Raw genomic sequence first — 21,481 nt, 5'->3', positions numbered from 1 at the left:
GGATGCTATGCAGTGTTATGTGGATGCTATGTAGTGTTATGTGGATGCTATGTGGATGCTATGTAGTGTTATGTGGATGCTATGTAGTGTTATGTGGATGCTATGCAGTGTTATGTGGATGCTATGTAGTGTTATGTGGATGTTATGGATGCTATGTAGTGTTATGTGGATGCTATGCAGTGTTATGTGGATGCTATGTAGTGTTATGTGGATGCTATGTGGATGCTATGTAGTGTTATGTGGATGCTATGTAGTGTTATGTGGATGCTATGCAGTGTTATGTGGATGCTATGTAGTGTTATGTGGATGTTATGTGGATGCTATGTAGTGTTATGTGGATGCTATGTGGATGCTATGCAGTGTTATGTGGATGCTATGTGGATGCTATGCAGTGTTATGTGGATGCTATGTGGATGCTATGCAGTGTTATGTGGATGCTATGTGGATGCTATGCAGTGTTATGTGGATGCTATGTGGATGCTATGCAGTGTTATGTGGATGCTATGTAGTGTTATGTGGATGCTATGCAGTGTTATGTGGATGCTATGTGGATGCTATGCAGTGTTATGTGGATGCTATGTGGATGCTATGCAGTGTTATGTGGATGCTATGTGGATGCTATGCAGTGTTATGTGGATGCTATGTAGTGTTATGTGGATGCTATGTGGATGCTATGCAGTGTTATGTGGATGCTATGTAGTGTTATGTGGATGCTATGCAGTGTTATGTGGATGCTATGTGGATGCTATGCAGTGTTATGTGGATGCTATGTGGATGCTATGCAGTGTTATGTGGATGCTATGTGGATGCTATGCAGTGTTATGTGGATGCTATGTAGTGTTATGTGGATGCTATGTGGATGCTATGTAGTGTTATGTGGATGCTATGTGGATGCTATGCAGTGTTATGTGGATGCTATGTGGATGCTATGTAGTGTTATGTGGATGCTATGTGGATGCTATGCAGTGTTATGTGGATGCTATGTGGATGCTATGCAGTGTTATGTGGATGCTATGTAGTGTTATGTGGATGCTATGTGGATGCTATGCAGTGTTATGTGGATGCTATGTAGTGTTATGTGGATGCTATGTAGTGTTATGTGGATGCTATGTAGTGTTATGTGGATGCTATGTGGATGCTATGCAGTGTTATGTGGATGCTATGTAGTGTTATGTGGATGCTATGTAGTGTTATGTGGATGCTATGTGGATGCTATGCAGTGTTATGTGGATGCTATGTAGTGTTATGTGGATGCTATGTAGTGTTATGTGGATGCTATGTGTTCAGAGGGGTACTGTTTGTGCTTTGAACAGAATAGAAGTACAAGCACACAGCTGTATATGTTAGTTATTAATCTAAGCCTGCTGTCAAAGCGTTAGAAGCTGGATGTCTATGAGAGGTGTTGATGACTGTGAAAGTCCTATTAAGGACTTGGATGACAATATTATATGACTGCGGGGGCCTGGGATGAGCTGTAGATGGTTGGTTGTGTGACAGTGAAAACCTTGTGTGACTTACTCAGTCCTTTGTCATCAGGGTCCTGTGAAGCAAAACAGGAGACACAACCACAAGAGAGACATTCATTACTGGAACACAACACGCTAATCAACCATCAGACACAACAACCGCAGCGCTGCACTGAACCCAAATGGTCAAACCAACCAACTGACAAATCAAGGGGCAACGCTCAAAGTTACTGGAACGGAGACACAGTCCACAGAGGAGTCCTGAGGTAGAGCCGGTAGAGACGTGGTTAAGCGAAGTATGGTTACAACATGGGGCAGGGAGTCTTTCCTGGTGGTCATGGTCCTAGTTATTAAAGCCCAATGCTCTACCTTGGTACTAGGGTTAGCTGCTGCAGGGCTAGTTGTTGTGTCTGGTGGTTCCTGTACGGTCCCTGTACGGTTCCTGTGCGTGAGGCTGCCCTGACCTACTGTTCTAGCGACCGCCCGTCTCCGTAACGCGTTACTTACGGTCAGCATCGCTCGTTTCCTGTTCGCTGTGCTCCTTGCTCTTGTTGTAGAAAGGGAACTTTCTGGAAAATAGGTTCTTTTTACGCTTGTCATTGAATGACTGCTGGGGAAGAGAGGGAAGGGAGGGATGGAGGGAAGAGAGGGAGGGGAGGGATGGAGGGAAGAGAGGGAGGGGAGGGATGGAGGGAAGAGAGGGAGGGGAGGGATGGAGGGAAGAGAGTGAGGGGAGGGATGGAGGGAAGAGAGGGAGGGGAGGGATGGAGGGAAGAGAGGGAGGGGAGGGATGGAGGGAAGAGAGGGAGGGGAGGGATGGAGGGAAGAGAGTGAGGGAGGGATGGAGGGAAGAGAGGGAGGGGAGGGATGGAGGGAAGAGAGGGAGGGGAGGGATGGAGGGAAGAGAGTGAGGGAGGGATGGAGGGAAGAGAGTGAGGGGAGGGATGGAGGGAAGAGAGTGAGGGGAGGGATGGAGGGAAGAGAGTGAGGGGAGGGATGGAGGGAAGAGAGTGAGAGGAGGGATGGAGGGAAGAGAGGGAGGGGAGGGATGGAGGGAAGAGAGGGAGGGGAGGGATGGAGGGAAGAGTGGGAGGGGAGGGATGGAGGGAAGAGAGGGAGGGAGGGAGGGGAGGGATGGAGGGAAGAGAGGGAGGGAGGGATGGAGGGAAGAGAGGGAGGGAGGGATGGAGGGAAGAGAGGGATGGAGGGAAGAGAGTGAGGGAGGGATGGAGGGAAGAGAGGGAGGGGAGGGATGGAGGGAAGAGAGGGAGGGGAGGGATGGAGGGAAGAGAGGGAGGGAGGGGAGGGATGGAGGGAAGAGAGGGAGGGAGGGATGGAGGGAAGAGAGGGATGGAGGGAAGAGAGTGAGGGAGGGATGGAGGGAAGAGAGTGAGGGGAGGGATGGAGGGAAGAGAGTGAGGGAGGGATGGAGGGAAGAGAGGGAGGGAGGGATGGAGGGAAGAGAGGGAGGGAAGAGAGGGAGGGAGGGATGGAGGGAAGAGAGGGAGGGAAGAGAGGGAGGGGAGGGATGGAGGGAAGAGAGTGAGGGGAGGGATGGTGGGTGGGACGGGGTAAAATAAGGAAGGGAAGGATGGAGGGAGGTGTCTAGTATTGGTGTAAACAAAACAAACCCAGGACAGTTACCCACAACCCTCTGAGCTGGACTTGGCAGACATCTTAGTTTAAGTGCACACAACTGACAATCTGTTACCATGAAGCAGGAAGTCATTCTGACCTTTTTCATTTTTACCTTTATTTAACTAGGCAAGTCAGTTAAGAACAAATTCTTATTTTCAATGACGGCCTAAGAACAGTGGGTTAACTGCCTTGTTCAGGGGCAGAACGACAGATTTGTACTCTATAGCTTCAGATTTTAGGGTAACTTGAAATGATGATCTGGATCAATTGAATGACAACAGAATAAGTATAATAGACCGCGATGGCTACCGAGTCAGCTCAGTAAATGAAAATAAATTATCAGACATCTGACCAAATAAATGAAAAGACCCATAGCCATACTGGATTAAAGCAGGAAGAAGGACTGGAGTGAGAAAGGTTCAAAGCCTTCAACACTAGCCCAATACTGTGTCTAAGCATGCAAAGGAAAGGAAGGAAGTATCATGCTCTTTGTATAAAGGAAAGAAGGAAGCATCACGCTCTTTGTATAAAGGAAAGAAGGAAGCATCACGCTCTTTGTATAAAAGAAAGAAGGAAGCATCACGCTCTTTGTATAAAAGAAGGAAGCATCACGCTCTTTGTATAAAAGAAGGAAGCATCACGCTCTTTGTATAAAAGAAGGAAGCATCATGCTCTTTCTATAAAAGGAAGCATCACGCTCTTTGTATAAAAGAAGGAAGCATCACGCTCTTTGTATAAAAGAAGGAAGCATCACGCTCTTTGTATAAAAGAAGGAAGCATCACGCTCTTTGTATAAAAGAAGGAAGCATCACGCTCTTTGTATAAAAGAAGGAAGCATCATGCTCTTTGTATAAAAGAAGGAAGCATCATGCTCTTTCTATAAAAGAAGGAAGCATCATGCTCTTTGTATAAAAGAAGGAAGCATCATGCTCTTTGTATAAAAGAAGAAAGGAAGCATCATGCTCTTTGTATAAAAGAAGAAAGGAAGCATCATGCTCTTTGTATAAAAGAAGGAAGCATCATGCTCTTTGTATAAAAGAAGGAAGCATCATGCTCTTTGTATAAAAGGAAGCATCATGCTCTTTGTATAAAAGGAAGCATCATGCTCTTTGTATAAAAGGAAGCATCAAGCTCTTTGTATAAAAGAAGGAAGCATCATGCTCTTTGTATAAAAGGAAGCATCATGCTCATTGTATAAAAGGAAGCATCATGCTCTTTGTATAAAAGAAGGAAGCATCACGCTCTTTGTATAAAGGAAGGAAGCATCATGCTCCTTGTATATAAAGGAAGGAAGCATCAAGCTCCTTGTATATAAAGGAAGGAAGCATCATGCTCCTTGTATATAAAGGAAGCAAGCATCAAGCTCCTTGTATATAAAAGAAGGAAGCATCATGCTCCTTGTATATAAAGGACGGAAGCATCATGCTCCTTGTATATAAAGGAAGGAAGCATCATGCTCCTTGTATATAAAGGAAGGAAGCATCATGCTCCTTGTATCAAGCTTTTTTTAGACACACATTTATAAAAACAAGATCCCTTCCTACATCACCATAACGGATCAATTGCTTCAGCTCGATTTAAGATACTGATCGACACACCAAAAAGCAAGGAGAAAGAATATGAGGAAGGTGAGGTTGGATTGTATGCATGGAAAGTAGAAAGGAGAGAGGTTGTTGGTGACAGTAGGTAGTGGAAGCAGTTTGACATCAATGGCAAGCGTATATCAGGCCTCTGCACTATACTGGCCATGCATTTGTCTGGGTGCCATGTTACAACACGAGGATGCCTTCCACATACAATCTACACAGGTCTGCGCAGATTCATCAGGGAATCTCAAGAGTAGGAGTCCTAATCTAGGATCAGCTTCCCCTCTGTCCATATACTCTTATTTAATACAAAACAGATCCTAGATCAGCCCTCCTCAGAGATCCCAGGAACCACATCAACATCGATATAACAATCTAATGATCTCCCTTATTCATAAACAGTCTCAGAATAGGAGTGCTGATCTAGGATCAGTTTTGCCTTTTAGATAAGGATTATTAAGAGGTGACATCTGATCCTCGATCAGAAGTCCTTCTCTGAGACGTACTGTGAATAAGGCCACTGATCAGATCTGTGTAGAATCTGTGTATGTGGATGAAACGCACCAGTGTGTCAACGCAGCACAGTTCTCCTCTGAGAGACAGAGTATTTTAGCTGAATAACAAGATTGTTTTTCTCTCGCCGGGAGATCTGGACATGCTGACAGCCAGAGATTAGTACATTAAACAGTAATGGCAGGTTCATTTTGGTCATGTGAAAAAACAACAACAAAAAAACAGCTTCACAATATAATTATGGATGGAATGCTAACTTGAAATCTGTGTCGATCTCAAGTTCGTATTCCTGCCTAAAATATTATAAACAGCAAAAAATACCTGGCCTATCCACAAGGTGAACTAGGACATCTGGGGGTACCTGGCCTAACCACACGGTATACTGAGACATCTGGGGGTACCTGGCCTAACCACACGGTGTACTAGGACATCTGGGGGGTACCTGGCCTATCCACAAGGTGTATTAGGACATCTGGGGGTACCTGGCCTAACCACACGGTGTACTAGGACATCTGGGGGTACCTGGCCTATCCACACGGTGTACTAGGACATCTGGGGGGTACCTGGCCTATCCACAAGGTGTACTAGGAAATCTGGGGGTACCTGGCCTATCCACACGGTGTACTAGGAAATCTGGGGGTACCTGGCCTAACCACACGGTGTACTAGGACATCTAGGGGTACCTGGCCTATCCACACGGTGTACTAGGACATCTAGGGGTACCTGGCCTATCCACAAGGTGTACTAGGACATCTAGGGGTACCTGGCCTAACCACACAGTGTACTAGGACATCTGGGGGTACCTGGCCTATCCACACGGTGTACTAGGACATCTGGGGGTACCTGGCCTATCCACACGGTGTACTAGGACATCTTGGGGTACCTGGCCTATCCACATGGTGTACTAGGACATCTGGGGGTACCTGGCCTAACCACACAGTGTACTAGGACATCTGGGGGTACCTGGCCTATCCACACGGTGTACTAGGACATCTTGGGGTACCTGGCCTATCCACACGGTGTACTAGGACATCTTGGGGTACCTGGCCTATCCACACAGTGTACTATGAGATCTTGGGGTACCTGGCCTATCCACACGGTGTACTAGGACATCTTGGGGTACCTGGCCTATCCACACTGTGTACTAGGACATCTGGGGGTACCTGGCCTATCCACACGGTGTACTAGGACATCTTGGGGTACCTGGCCTATCCACACGGTGTACTAGGACATCTTGGGGTACCTGGCCTATCCACACGGTGTACTAGGACATCTTGGGGTACCTGGCCTATCCACACAGTGTACTAGGACATCTTGGGGTACCTGGCCTATCCACACAGTGTACTTGATAAGACCCATGAGATCATGTGTTTACTGGTAAAATGCAAATGAAGGGGATCTTCAGGGTTACTCTGGGCAGAGCAACATTCAGTTGGTGGCACACTAACCCAAAAAGGTTGGGGACCATTGCTGTATGACACTAGTAAAACTGCTCTTAACCAGTCATACTGATGATGTGAGACGATTGTCAACACCTGGTATAATATTAGATCATGGGATAACGTTGGTAATGATGTGTGATTTAGTTTTACTGAAGTGTTTATGGATTTTCACAAAGCTTAAAACTATAACTAAATTGAAGAATATCTTATCGTAAGCAATTTTCCATAATAGTATTGATACTGTAACAGAGATCCTCTACGGGTCACCTAACAGAGATCCTCTACGGGTCACCTAACAGAGATCCTCTACGGGTCACCTAACAGAGATCCTCTACGGGTCACCTAACAGAGATCCTCTATGGGTCACCTAACAGAGATCCTCTACGGGTCACCTAACAGAGATCCTCTACGGGTCACCTAACAGAGATCCTCTATGGGTCACTTAACAGAGATCCTCTATAGTTCACCTAACAGATCCTCTACGGGTCACCTAACAGAGGTCCTCTACGGGTCACCTAACAGAGATCCTCTATGGGTCACCTAACAGAGATCCTCTACGGGTCACCTAACAGAGGTCCTCTATAGTTCACATGACAGAGATCCTCTATAGTTCACCTAACTGAGATCCTCTACGGGTCACCTAATAGAGGTCCTCTACGGGTCACATGACAGAGATCCTCTATGGGTCACCTAACAGAGATCCTCTACTGGTCACCTAACAGAGATCCTCTATAGTTCACATGACAGAGATCCTCTACGGGTCACCTAAAACTCACCACTTTGTCTTGAGACCGGGCGTTGAATTTGACTGTCTTTAACCGCGCTCTCTCTTTCTTTTCGACCCTGCAAGAGAAAAGAGAGAAAGGGGGTGAGAAGAGAGAATAAGAGAGAAGAGAAGAGCGAGGGCTGCACCCATGGGTCACTGATTAAACATTGAACATATCGTGCCTTGAAACAAGCTGGCTATTTTCAGCCGGGGGTATTGTGTGTGTGTGTGAAGACTCAGATCCCGATTCCCGTCTCTCTAGTAACTTCCACAGTGCTCTGCTGAGATTGAGGAGTAGTGGGGGATGGGATGATTCAGTCATTAGAGGGATAAAACAGTTGCCTTGAGGGTAAATCTTTTAAATTTCCCCAACTCTGAGAGCCTTGATGGCAGCATCATAAAAAAAGTACCAGTAATTAAGTCCCTCCTACCTTTTTATTTAATTTAAATGAGACGCTGAAGGAAATATTAGCAGAATCCAAATTGTATTTCCCCCCCCCCCCACTTTGCGATGCCTTTTCATTGTATTTAATCCAACAAAGCAAGTCTACAAAGCTCTACGAAGCTTCCAAATGTGAATCATTTCCTTCTTTCCTTTACAACGAGGACATCACTGGAAAATATGGCAAAATACCTCAGAGAGCAGGAGCGGGAAGAGAAGAAGAACTCACGAGCTCAGGATAAAATAACAGTCTTCCGCTCTCCATCATGAACAGTACAGCTTTCCCTTAACCCTTCATTTGGTTTAACAGCCGTCTCAAACTACTTTTCAAGGCATGGCTGTTCAATGGCCGCTACATTCTTTATGTTCTCACCCCCCCGCCCATCCCCCTCATGCTTTCATATGACAGACTCCGACTTCAATACAAAAACAACCTGCTACTGTTACTACTACTGTTGTTACTACTGTTGTTATTACCATGACCGCTGTTACTACTACTGTTACTACTACTGTTGTTACTACTGTTGTTACTACTGTTGTTATTACCATGACCGCTGTTACTACTACTGTTACTACTACTGTTGTTACTACTGTTGTTATTACCATGACCGCTGTTACTACTACTGTTGTTACTACTGTTGTTATTACCATGACCGCTGTTACTACTACTGTTACTACTACTGTTGTTACTACTGTTGTTATTACCATGACCGCTGTTACTACTGTTACTACTACTGTTACTACTACTGTTGTTATTACCATGACCACTGTTACTACTACTGTTACTACTACTGTTGTTACTACTGTTGTTACTACTGTTGTTATTACCATGACCACTGTTACTACTACTGTTACTACTACTGTTGTTACTACTGTTGTTATTACCATGACCACTGTTACTACTACTGTTACTACTACTGTTGTTACTACTGTTGTTACTACTGTTGTTATTACCATGACCGCTGTTACTACTACTACTACTGTTACTACTACTACTACTGTTACTACTACTGTTGTTATTACCATGACCACTGTTACTACTACTGTTACTACTACTACTACTGTTGTTACTACTGTTGTTATTACCATGACCGCTGTTACTACTACTGTTACTACTACTGTTGTTACTACTGTTGTTACTACTACTGTTACTACTACTACTACTGTTACTACTACTACTACTGTTACTACTACTACTACTGTTACTACTACTGTTGTTATTACCATGACCACTGTTACTACTACTGTTACTACTACTACTACTACTACTGTTACTACTACTACTACTGTTACTACTACTGTTGTTATTACCATGACCACTGTTACTACTACTGTTACTACTACTACTACTACTACTACTGTTACTACTACTACTACTGTTACTACTACTACTACTGTTACTACTACTACTACTGTTACTACTACTACTACTGTTACTACTACTACTGTTGTTATTACCATGACCACTGTTACTACTACTGTTGTTACTACTGTTGTTATTACCATGACCACTGTTACTACTACTGTTACTACTACTGTTGTTACTACTGTTGTTATTACAATGACCGCTGTTACTACTACTGTTACTACTACTACTACTGTTACTACTACTACTACTGTTACTACTAATGTTACTACCACTACTACTACTGTTGCTACTAATGTTACTACCACTACTACTGTTACTACTACTACTACTGTTACTACTACTACTACTACTGTTACTACTACTACTACTACTGTTACTACTACTACTGTTACTACTACTGTTACTACTACTACTACTGTTGTTACTACTGTTGTTATTACCATGACCGCTGTTACTACTACTGTTACTACTACTACTACTACTACTACTGCTGTTACTACTACTGTTACTACTACTACTACTACTACTGTTACTACTAATGTTACTACCACTACTACTACCACTACTACTGTTACTACTAATGTTACTACTAATGTTACTACCACTACTACTGTTACTACCACTACTGCTGTTACTACCACTACTACTGTTACTACTACTGTTACTACTACTGTTACTACTACTGTTACTACTACTGTTACTACTACTGTTACTACTAGTGTTACTACTAGTACTGTTACTACTAGTACTGTTACTACTACTACTGTTTACTACTAGTGTTACTGCTACTGTTACTACCACTACTACTACCACTACTAATGTTACTACCACTACTACTGTTACTACTACTGTTACTACCACTACTGCTGTTACTACCACTACTACTGTTACTACCACTACTACTGTTACTACTACTGTTACTACTACGGTTACTACTAGTGTTACTACTAGTACTGTTACTACTACGGTTACTACTACTACTGTTTACTACTACTGTTACTACTACTACTGTTTACTACTAGTGTTACTGCTACTGTTACTACCAGTGTTACTACTACTGCTGTATCTTCTACTACGACTGCTGCACCTTCTACTACAACTGCTGCTACTACTACTACTGCTAGATCTTCTACTACTACTACTGCTGCATCTTCTACTACAACTGCTGCTACTACTACTACTACTGCATCTTCCACTACTACTACAACTGCTGCTACTACTACTGTTGCTGCTACTACTACTACTACTGCTACTGCTGCATCTTCTACTACTACTACTGCTACTACTACTACTGCTGCTGCATCTTCTACTACTACTACTGCTGCTACTACTACTACTGCTGCATCTTCTACTACTACTACTGCTGCTGCGTCTTCTACTACTACTACATCTTCTACTATTACTACTACTGCTGCATCTTCTACTACTACTACTACTACTGCTGCTGCTACTACTACTACTACTACAACTGCTGCTACTACTACTACTACTGCTGCTACTACTACTACTACTGCTGCTGCATCTTCTACTACTACTACTACTGCTGCTGCTGCTGCTGCTACTACTACTACTACTACTACTACTACTACTACTACTACTACTACTACTACTTTCTTCTACTACTGCTGCTACTACTACTACTACTACTGCTGCTACTACTACTATAAACCACTACTATTACTACTACAACTGCTGCTACTACTACTACTACTACTACTACTACTTTCTTCTACTACTGCATCTTCTACTACTACTGCTGCTACATCTTCTACTACTACTACTACTACTGCTACATCTTCGACTAATACTACTAATACTACTGCTGCTACTACTACTACTACAGCTGATACTATTGCTGCTGCTACTACTACTACTACTTTCTTCTACTACTGCATCTTCTACTACTACTGCTGCTACATCTTCTACTACTACTACTACTGCTACATCTTCGACTAATACTACTGCTGCTACTACTACTACAACTGCTGATACTTTTGCTGCTGCTACTACTACTACTACTACTTTCTTCTACTACTGCATCTTCTACTACTACATCGTCTACTACTACTGCCGCTACTACTACTACTACTACATCTTCTACTACTACTACTACTACTACTACATCTTCTACTACTACTACTGCTGCATCTTCTACTAATACTACTAATACTACTGCTGCTGCTACTACTACTACTACTACTACTACTACTACTACTACTACTACATCTTCTACTACATCTTCTATTAATACTACTAATAATACTGCTGCTACTACTACTACTACTGCATCTACTACCACTACTACTGCATCTTCTACTACTACTGCATCTTCTACTACTACTGCATCTTCTACTACTACTGCATCTTCTACTACGACTACTACTACTGCCGCTACTACTACTACTAATACTACTACTACTACTACATCTTCTACTACTACTACTACTACATCTTCTATTAATACTACTAATAATACTGCTGCTGCTACTACTACTACTGCATCTACTACCACTACTACTGCATATTTTACTACTACTGCATCTTCTACTACTACTACATCTTCTACTACTGCATCTTCTACTACTACTACTACTACTACTGCATCTTCTACTACTCCTGCTGCTACTACTACTACTACTGCATCTTCTACTACTACTGCTACTACTACTACTACTGCATCTTCTACTACTACTGCTACTACTACATCTTCTACTACTGCATCTTCTACTACTACTACTGCTACTACTTCTACTGCATCTTCTACTACTACTGCATCTTCTACTACTACTGCATCTTCTACTACTACTACTACTGCATCTTCTACTACTGCATCTTCTACTACTACTACTACTGCATCTTCTGCTACTGCATCTTCTGCTACTACTGCATCTTCTACTACTACTGCATCTTCTACTACTACTACTACTGCATCTTCTACTACTGCATCTTCTACTACTACTACTACTGCATATTCTACTACTCCTGCTGCTACTACTACTGCATCTTCTACTACTACTACTACTACTACTGCATATTCTACTACTCCTGCTGCTACTACATTTTCTACTACTACTACTACTACTGCATCTTCTACTACTACTGCTACTACTACTACTACATCTTCTACTACTACTACTACTACATCTTCTACTACTGCTGCTACTGCATCTTCTACTACTACTACTGCTACTACTTCTACTACTACTACTGCATCTTCTACTACTGTATCTTCTACTACTACTACATCTTCTACTACTACTGCATCTTCTACTACTACTGCTGCTACTACTACTACTACATCTTCTACTACTACTACATCTTCTACTAATACTACTGCAACTGCTGCTACTACTGCTGCTGCTACTAATACTTTATTCTACTACTGCATATTCTACTACTACTAATACTACTGCTGCTACTACTACTACTACTACTACAACTGCTGCTACTACTACTACTGCATCTTCTACTAATACTACTGCTGCTACTACATCTTCTACCACTACTACTACATCTACTACTACTGCATCTTCTAATACTGCATCTTCTAATACTGCATCTTCTACTACTACTACTGCATCTTCTCCTACTACTGCATCTTCTACTACTGCTGCTACTACTACTACTACATCTTCTACTACTGCTGCTACTGCATCTTCTACTACTACTGCATCTTCTACTACTGCTACTACTTCTACTACTGCATCTTCTACTACTGCATCTTCTACTACTGCTGCTACTGCATCTTCTACTACTACTGCATCTTCTACTACTACTGCATCTTCTTCTACTACTGCATCTTCTACTACTACTACTACTGCTGCTGCTTCTACTTCTCCTGCTGCCATCTGATCATTCCAAGGTGACAAATGAACCAGAGTCAGGTGAGAAGCCCAATTATCATCTGTCCGCCACCCCTCTGTAGGGTGAGAGAGCGATGGAGTGGGGAAATAGAGGGGAAGCTCGACAGTGTTTGTGTGTGTGTGTGTGAGAGAGATAGAAACTGTAGGGTGTTTGAAGTCTCAAGCTTAATGAAACAGCTGATTGCAGAGTAAGATGTGATAATGTGTTACTGACGTCAAAGGGCCGCTGAATGAACAGAGTTCGTGTAAGACCGATGGGTGGCTTTTTTGTTTCGATGGCAACTTTTTGTTTTTGCCACAGAGAAGATTTTCACTGAAAAGACTGCAGTACCACACCTCATTACAAAAAAATTGTGTTTTTGTGGGTATACTCTCTGCCCCTATGGTGCCCTTATGACGCCAGTCACAGTGGCAACAGCATTCACTGTGCCCAGGGATAAGGCCAGCACTGGGCTGGGCTGGGCTGGGCTGACACACACACACACACACTTTCAGTGTTGGAGACACAGAACCAGGGTTGGGAAACATCAATCCCCGTGACAGACAACATGTGAAAACAGTAGGTACTCCGAACCCTGAGCACAAGCTTCTAACCCTTAACCTCTTACCTCCTCCTGCTGGGGATGACTCCAACCTCTTCCACCTCTCCTTCATGGGTCACCTGCCGTGCCTGCCACCACTCGTCATCGGAGGCATTCACCACATGAAGGATGTCTCCAAAGTGGAAGTTGAGCCCCTGGCTGGGCAGCCCCGAGTCCTTCGCCCGGTCATAGTCAAACAAAGCCCTGGAGGGAGAGAAACAACAGTACATCATCAAACAGCGCCCTGGAGGGAGAGAAACAACAGTACATCAAACAGCGCCCTGGAGGGAGAGAAACAACAGTACATCATCAAATTGAGCCCTGGAGGGAGAGAAACAACAGTACATCAAACAGCGCCCTGGAGGGAGAGAAACAACAGTACATCATCAAACAGAGCCCTGGAGGGAGAGAAACAACAGTACATCAAACAGCGCCCTGGAGGGAGAGAAACAACAGTACATCATCAAACAGCGCCCTGGAGGGAGAGAAACAACAGTACATCATCAAACAGCGCCATGGAGGGAGAGAAACAACAGTACATCATCAAACAGCGCCCTGGAGGGAGAGAAACAACAGTACATCATCAAACAGCGCCCTGGAGGGAGAGAAACAACAGTACATCATCAAACAGCGCCCTGGAGGGAGAGAAACAACAGTACATCATCAAACAGAGCCCTGGAGGGAGAGAAACAACAGTACATCATCAAACAGCGCCCTGGAGGGAGAGAAACAACAGTACATCATCAAACAGAGCCCTGGAGGGAGAGAAACAACAGTACATCATCAAACAGCGCCCTGGAGGGAGAGAAACAACAGTACATCATCAAACAGCGCCCTGGAGGGAGAGAAACAACAGTACATCATCAAACAGAGCCCTGGAGGGAGAGAAACAACAGTACATCATCAAACAGCGCCCTGGAGGGAGAGAAACAACAGTACATCATCAAACAGAGCCCTGGAGGGAGAGAAACAACAGTACATCATCAAACAGAGCCCTGGAGGGAGAGAAACAACAGTACATCAAACAGCGCCCTGGAGGGAGAGAAACAACAGTACATCATCAAACAGCGCCCTGGAGGGAGAGAAACAACAGTACATCATCAAACAGAGCCCTGGAGGGAGAGAAACAACAGTACATCATCAAACAGCGCCCTGGAGGGAGAGAAACAACAGTACATCATCAAACAGAGCCCTGGAGGGAGAGAAACAACAGTACATCATCAAACAGAGCCCTGGAGGGAGAGAAACAACAGTACATCATCAAACAGCGCCCTGGAGGGAGAGAAACAACAGTACATCATCAAACAGCGCCCTGGAGGGAGAGAAACAACAGTACATCATCAAACAGAGCCCTGGAGGGAGAGAAACAACAGTACATCATCAAACAGCGCCCTGGAGGGAGAGAAACAACAGTACATCATCAAACAGCGCCCTGGAGGGAGAGAAACAACAGTACATCATCAAACAGAGCCCTGGAGGGAGAGAAACAACAGTACATCATCAAACAGCGCCATGCAGACGACAACCACAATAGATGAGGGTGGAACTGTCTGGTCAAACAACACGACAAACTCAATGACAAATCCTTCAGTAAAAATACATATTTCACATTATTAGCGAGCTGTTAGTTAAGGAGAATGATTTCATGAGGTCCTGTAAGAAAAAAAACTACGCCAGGTGAGATCTTTTTAATGTAAATACACAACACAAAAACACACAGGGAAGGCAAAGAGAGCGAGCATGATTTTCCACCTGAGCTTGGTGTGTGAGGACGTGGTCCACAAAGCTCATGTCAGAGAGTCTGTCTGTCCATGAGAGACAGGAGAAACATGAGAAAGATGGATGGACTGAGTTCAGATACAGGTCACAGGGACTGAGCACTGAGCAGGTGTTCCATATTAAAATAGATATGAGTGAATCCTGAATAGATGCCAAACATATGCAGCACGCAAAGCACAGCTCAGGAGAGCTTTATCAACTGCAGAACCTTGACATTGTGTGTTCGTGTGCATCTGCCTGCTAAGGAACTGGAGCTGAAGTAACAGCCGTCCCCCTAGCATCCAGCCTGCCAGCCTCATCTCCATGTCTGTCCTTCATCAATAAAACAGGACTGTACTGCCTCATTCCCGTGTCTGTCCATCAATAAAACAGGGCTGTACTGCCTCATTCCCATGTCTGTCCATCAATAAAACAGGGCTGTACTGCCTCGTCCCTGTGTCTGTCCATCATCAATAAAACAAGGCTGTACTGCCTCGTCCCTGTGTCTGTCCTTCATCAATAAAACAGGGCTGTACTCCCTCATCATGTCTTTGATCAATAAAACAGGGCTGTACTGCCTCATCCCTGTGTCTGTCCATCAATAAAACAGGGCTGTACTGCCTCGTCCCTGTGTCTGTCCATCAATAAAACAGGGCTGTACTGCCTCGTCCCTGTGTCTGTCCATCAATAAAACAGGGCTGTACTGCCTCGTCCCTGTGTCTGTCCATCAATAAAACAGGGCTGTACTGCCTCATCCCTGTGTCTGTCCATCATCAATAAAACAGGGCTGTACTGCCTCGTCCCTGTGTCTTTCCATCATCAGTAAAACAGGGCTGTACTGCCTCGTCCTTGTGTCTGTCCTTCATCAATAAAACAGGGCTGTACTGCCTCATCCTCGTGTCTTTCCATCATCAGTAAAACAGGGCTGTACTGCCTCGTCCCTGTGTCTGTCCATCAATAAAACAGGGCTGTACTGCCTCATCCCTGTGTCTGCCCATCAATAAAACAGGGCTGTACTGCCTCATCCCTGTCTGCCCATCAATAAAACAGGGCTGTAATGCCTCATCCCTGTGTCTGTCCATCAATAAAACAGGGCTGTACTGCCTCATCCCTGTGTCTGTCCATCAATAAAACAGGGCTGTACTGTCTCATCTTCGTGTCTGTCCTTCATCAATAAAACAGGGCTGTACTGCCTCGTCCCTGTGTCTGTCCTTCATCAATTAAACAGGGCTGTACTGCCTCATCCCTGTGTCTGTCCTTCATCAATAAAACAGGGCTGTACTGCAGCACTAGGACAGATGGAGCTGAGAAAGCTGGAATACTAGGAAAAACAGTGTCTAGGTCAGAAAAATGCAAAGTCCACATACTGAAGGTACAGTAGAGAAAACAGAATGCATGTTAGTGTAGTGCACCATGTTAGTGTAGTGCACCATGTTAGTGTAGTGCACCATGTTAGTGTAGTGCACCATGCCTTTCTACTGTAATAATCATAGCAACAATTCAAAGATGGTATTTAAATGAAAGATGTGGTTACCACGTTACATTAATCACATGAACGAGCATTGAGAACAATGATCAGTAATAACCTTAACATTGCAATGACTCAGTAATAACTTTAACATTCTAACCCACGTTGCATCATGTTAATGTAGTCTGATAATAACCCATGTTGCATCATGTTAATGTAGTCTGATAATAACCCACATTGCATCATGTTAATGTAGTCTGATAAGAACCCACGGTGCATCATGTTAATGTAGTCTGATAAGAACCCACGGTGCATCATGTTAACGTAGTCTGATAATAACCCACGTTGCATCATGTTAACGTAGTCTGATAATAACCCATGGTGCATCATGTTAGTGTAGTCTGATAATAACCCATGGTGCATCATGTTAGTGTAGTCTGATAAGAACCCACGGTGCATCATGTTAACGTAGTCTGATAATAACCCACGTTGCATCATGTTAACGTAGTCTGATAATAACCCATGGTGCATCATGTTAGTGTAGTCTGATAATAACCCATGGTGCATCATGTTAGTGTAGTCTGATAATAACCCATGTTGCATCATGTTAAAGTAGTCTGATAATAACCCACGTTGCATCATGTTAATGTAGTCTGATAATAACCCACGTTGCATCATGTTAGTGTAGTCTGATAATAACCCACGTTGCATCATGTTAGTGTAGTCTGATAATAACCCACGTTGCATCATGTTAATGTAGCCTGATAATAACCCATGTTGCATCATGTTAGTGTAGTCTGATAATAACCCACGTTGCATCATGTTAATGTAGTCGGATAATAACCCACGTTGCATCATGTTAGTGTAGTCTGATAATAACCCACGTTGCATCATGTTAACGTAGTCTGATAATAACCCATGGTGCATCATGTTAGTGTAGTCTGATAATAACACATGGTGCATCATGTTAGCGTAGTCTGATAATAACCCATGTTGCATCATGTTAAAGTAGTCTGATATAACCCACGTTGCATCATGTTAATGTAGTCTGATAATAACCCACGTTGCATCATGTTAGTGTAGTCTGATAATAACCCACGTTGCATCATGTTAATGTAGCCTGATAATAACCCATGTTGAAGCATGTTAGTGTAGTCTGATAATAACCCACGGTGCTTCATGTTAATGTAGTCGGATAATAACCCACGTTGCATCATGTTAGTGTAGTCTGATAATAACCCACGTTGCATCATGTTAATGTAGCCTGATAATAACCCATGTTGCAGCATGTTAGTGTAGTCTGATAATAACCCACGTTGCATCATGTTAATGTAGTCGGATAATAACCCACGTTGCATCATGTTAGTGTAGTCTGATAATAACCCACGGTGCTTCATGTTAATGTAGTCTGATAATAACCCACGTTGCATCATGTTAGTTTAGTCTGATAATAACCCACGTTGCATCATGTTAGTGTAGTCTGATAATAACCCACGGTGCATCATGTTAATGTAGTCTGATAATAACCCACGTTGCATCATGTTAGTGTAGTCTGATAATAACCCACGTTGCATCATGTTAATGTAGCCTGATAATAACCCATGTTGCATCATGTTAGTGTAGTCTGATAATAACCCACGGTGCTTCATGTTAATGTAGTCTGATAATAACCCACATTGCATCATGTTAGTGTAGTCTGATAATAACCCACGTTGCATCATGTTAATGTAGTCTGATAATAACCCACGTTGCATCATGTTAGTGTAGTCTGATAATAACCCACGTTGCATCATGTTAATGTAGCCTGATAATAACCCATGTTGCAGCATGTTAGTGTAGTCTGATAATAACCCACGTTGCATCATGTTAATGTAGTCGGATAATAACCCACGTTGCATCATGTTAGTGTAGTCTGATAATAACCCACGGTGCTTCATGTTAATGTAGTCTGATAATAACCCACGTTGCATCATGTTAGTGTAGTCTGATAATAACCCACGTTGCATCATGTTAGTGTAGTCTGATAATAACCCACGGTGCATCATGTTAATGTAGTCGGATAATAACCCACGTTGCATCATGTTCGTGTAGTCTGATAATAACCCACGGTGCATCATGTTAATGTAGTCTGATAAGAACCCACGTTGCATCATGTTAGTGTAGTCTGATAATAACCCACGTTGCATCATGTTAAAGTAGTCTGATAATAAGCCACGTTGCATCATGTTAGTGTAGTCTGATAATAACCTACGTTGCATCATGTTAATGTAGTCTGATAATAACCCACGGTGCATCATGTTAATGCAGTCTGATAATAACCCACGTTGCATCATGTTCGTGTAGTCTGATAATAACCCACGGTGCATCATGTTAATGTAGTCTGATAATAACCCACGTTGCATCATGTTAGTGTAGTCTGATAATAACCCACGTTGCATCATGTTAAAGTAGTCTGATAATAAGCCACGTTGCATCATGTTAGTGTAGTCTGATAATAACCCACGTTGCATCATGTTAGTGTAGTCTGATAATAACCCACGGTGCATCATGTTAATGTAGTCTGATAATAACCCACGTTTATGAATAGCATATTTTACTCTAATTGAGCGGTGGGGATCCTCTTCCCGTTCAGTACCGAGCACAAACACTTCCACTCTGAGTGAAATAAATATCTTGATACAGGTCCTTACAGGAACACACACAGCCCCCAGCTGTAAATGTCACTCCATATCATTACAAATAACATCAAACGGGCCATTCCAGGATTCTACAGGCCTTTCTCAGTTTGTGTTTTTAACGATCAATAAAATAGAAGAGTGTAAATAATTGTCTCTGTCTGCTATGAGATCATCCACCGAGCCCGTCAGGCTTCCTCTGTGTTTCCATCTCTACGTACGCTATTAAAGGGAAGACTAAATCTGACTGTAGTACAGCTGCCGGAGCCAGGAGCATTAAAACAGCAAGGGTAAAAAAGCAGCTAATTGAAATGTGTGGTTCTCTGTTTTCTAGCCTCTCCTCTGCAGTAATGAGATGGACGACAATACAGCTGGAAGACTAGAAAAGTAGATGTTACAAGATACACCTCATCCTGAGGGCAGGCCTTAAAGGAAACTGACCCAAACTCTCCTGCTTTCATTACAGTCTAATTGTTCCTCTGTAGAGGCCTCTGGGACATATACAGTCCCATGAGTATTAGTGTGCATGGGGCCCCCCCCCCCCCCACAGGGCCCCCCCTTTTCACATACAAAAAAAATGTCACGCCGTCTCCCACTTTTTAATGATTGTTTATTGAGATAGCCTATATTAAATACGCATCGAAAAAAATGTCTTTGAATCCTCGACTTTAGAAGGTCGTAGCTCAGCTTAGCCTAAAGCATCACAGATTTCTACTTTTAATTTTAATTTTTAGATCGGTATGAACAATCCATCTATATATTTTTTTACCCTTCAAATAAAGAAAGCGCCCCACCCCCCACACACAAAACGTTGGCCCCCAAGGTTGGGAACCCCCTGCCCTAGGCGGTACTATAATGTAGTTGTAGTTAAACAGATCACTGATTGAGTTATTCTAATGTGGAGATGTTGTTAATTAAACCCACAGAAGAGGCTGGTAGCCTAGTGGTTAGAGCGTTGGGCCAGTAACCGAAAGGTTGCTAGATCGAGTCCCCCGACCTGACAAGGTGTAAACAAGGCAGTTAAACCACTGTTCCTAGGACTGTCATTGTAAATAAGAATTAGTTCTTAACGGACTTGCCTGCCTAGTTGAAAAAAAAGCTAAATAAAAAAAACATTTAATTAAAAAATAAACTAAGGCTAGATGTTTGAGCAGTGGAATACTAGCCCTTGGTTGTGTTCATCTGTATGCTATGACTTCACTATGTGACATGGAGTGCTAATTTTATGCATGCAGTTCTAGAGGGCTGTAAAATAAAATAATTCTGCAAAGCTTGGATTTCCATAATGCAGTATATTTTCTGTTGCTGGAAGTATGTGTCAGCGCAAAGTAAGAAGGATGGTTTTAGGAACTGGTTTGAGTTTCAATCTCCTGAACATCCCCTAGCAGAGAGACTAATCCTGTTAGAGAGAGTGGGAATCAAACCACTGGGACTGCATCCTTCTCCACATATCCCTCTATATCAGGACTCGCCAACCCTGTTCCTAGAGAGCTACCGTCCTGTAGGTTTTCAGTCCAACCCTGTTCCTGGAGAGCTACCGTCCTGTAAGTTTTCAGTCCAACCCTGTTCCTGGAGAGCTACCGCCCTGTAGGTTTTCAGTCCAACCCTGTTCCTGGAGAGCTACCATCCTGTAGGTTTTCAGTCCAACCCTGTTCTTGGAGAGCTACCGTCCTGTAGGTTTTCACTCCAACCCTAAGCTAACCGAGTGGACCGCTGCACCATCGAGAGCGTCCTGACCGATTGCATCACGGCCTGGTACGGGAATTGCTCCGTCCACGACCGCAAAGCCCTCCAGTGGGTGGTGAAGACGGCCCAGTACATCTCTGGGACCATGCCCCCCACCCATCCAGGACACCTGCTCCCCAGCCACGAGCTGTTCCCTCCCTTACCGTCAGACAGATGGTATCGGAGCAT

At 43.5% G+C, this 21,481-nt stretch overlaps 1 protein-coding gene across 18 annotated transcripts in view; it reads right to left on the bottom strand.

The window, feature by feature from the left end:
- The window catches only part of LOC139409536 (disks large homolog 1-like), a 314,749-nt gene that overhangs the window by 12,463 nt on the left and 280,805 nt on the right, over positions 1-21,481 (bottom strand). For 9 of the 18 annotated variants that reach the window (XM_071154818.1, XM_071154820.1, XM_071154824.1 and 6 more), the window contains 3 exons: positions 13,694-13,870; positions 7,422-7,488; positions 1,974-2,076 (listed from right to left, as the gene is read on the bottom strand). In XM_071154818.1, coding sequence (XP_071010919.1) covers positions 1,974-2,076; positions 7,422-7,488; positions 13,694-13,870 — 347 coding nt within the window. Of the gene's footprint in view, positions 1-1,518; positions 1,541-1,973; positions 2,077-7,421; positions 7,489-13,693; positions 13,871-21,481 lie in introns of all 18 variants that reach the window. The other 9 variants (XM_071154821.1, XM_071154825.1, XM_071154826.1 and 6 more) reach the window with 2 other exon arrangements.

Source organism: Oncorhynchus clarkii, chromosome 5, assembly GCF_045791955.1.
Source record: "Oncorhynchus clarkii lewisi isolate Uvic-CL-2024 chromosome 5, UVic_Ocla_1.0, whole genome shotgun sequence".
Classification (NCBI taxonomy): domain Eukaryota; kingdom Metazoa; phylum Chordata; class Actinopteri; order Salmoniformes; family Salmonidae; genus Oncorhynchus; species Oncorhynchus clarkii.
Note: the sequence above shows the minus strand (reverse complement) of the source record. Positions and strands in the feature narration are given on the sequence as shown.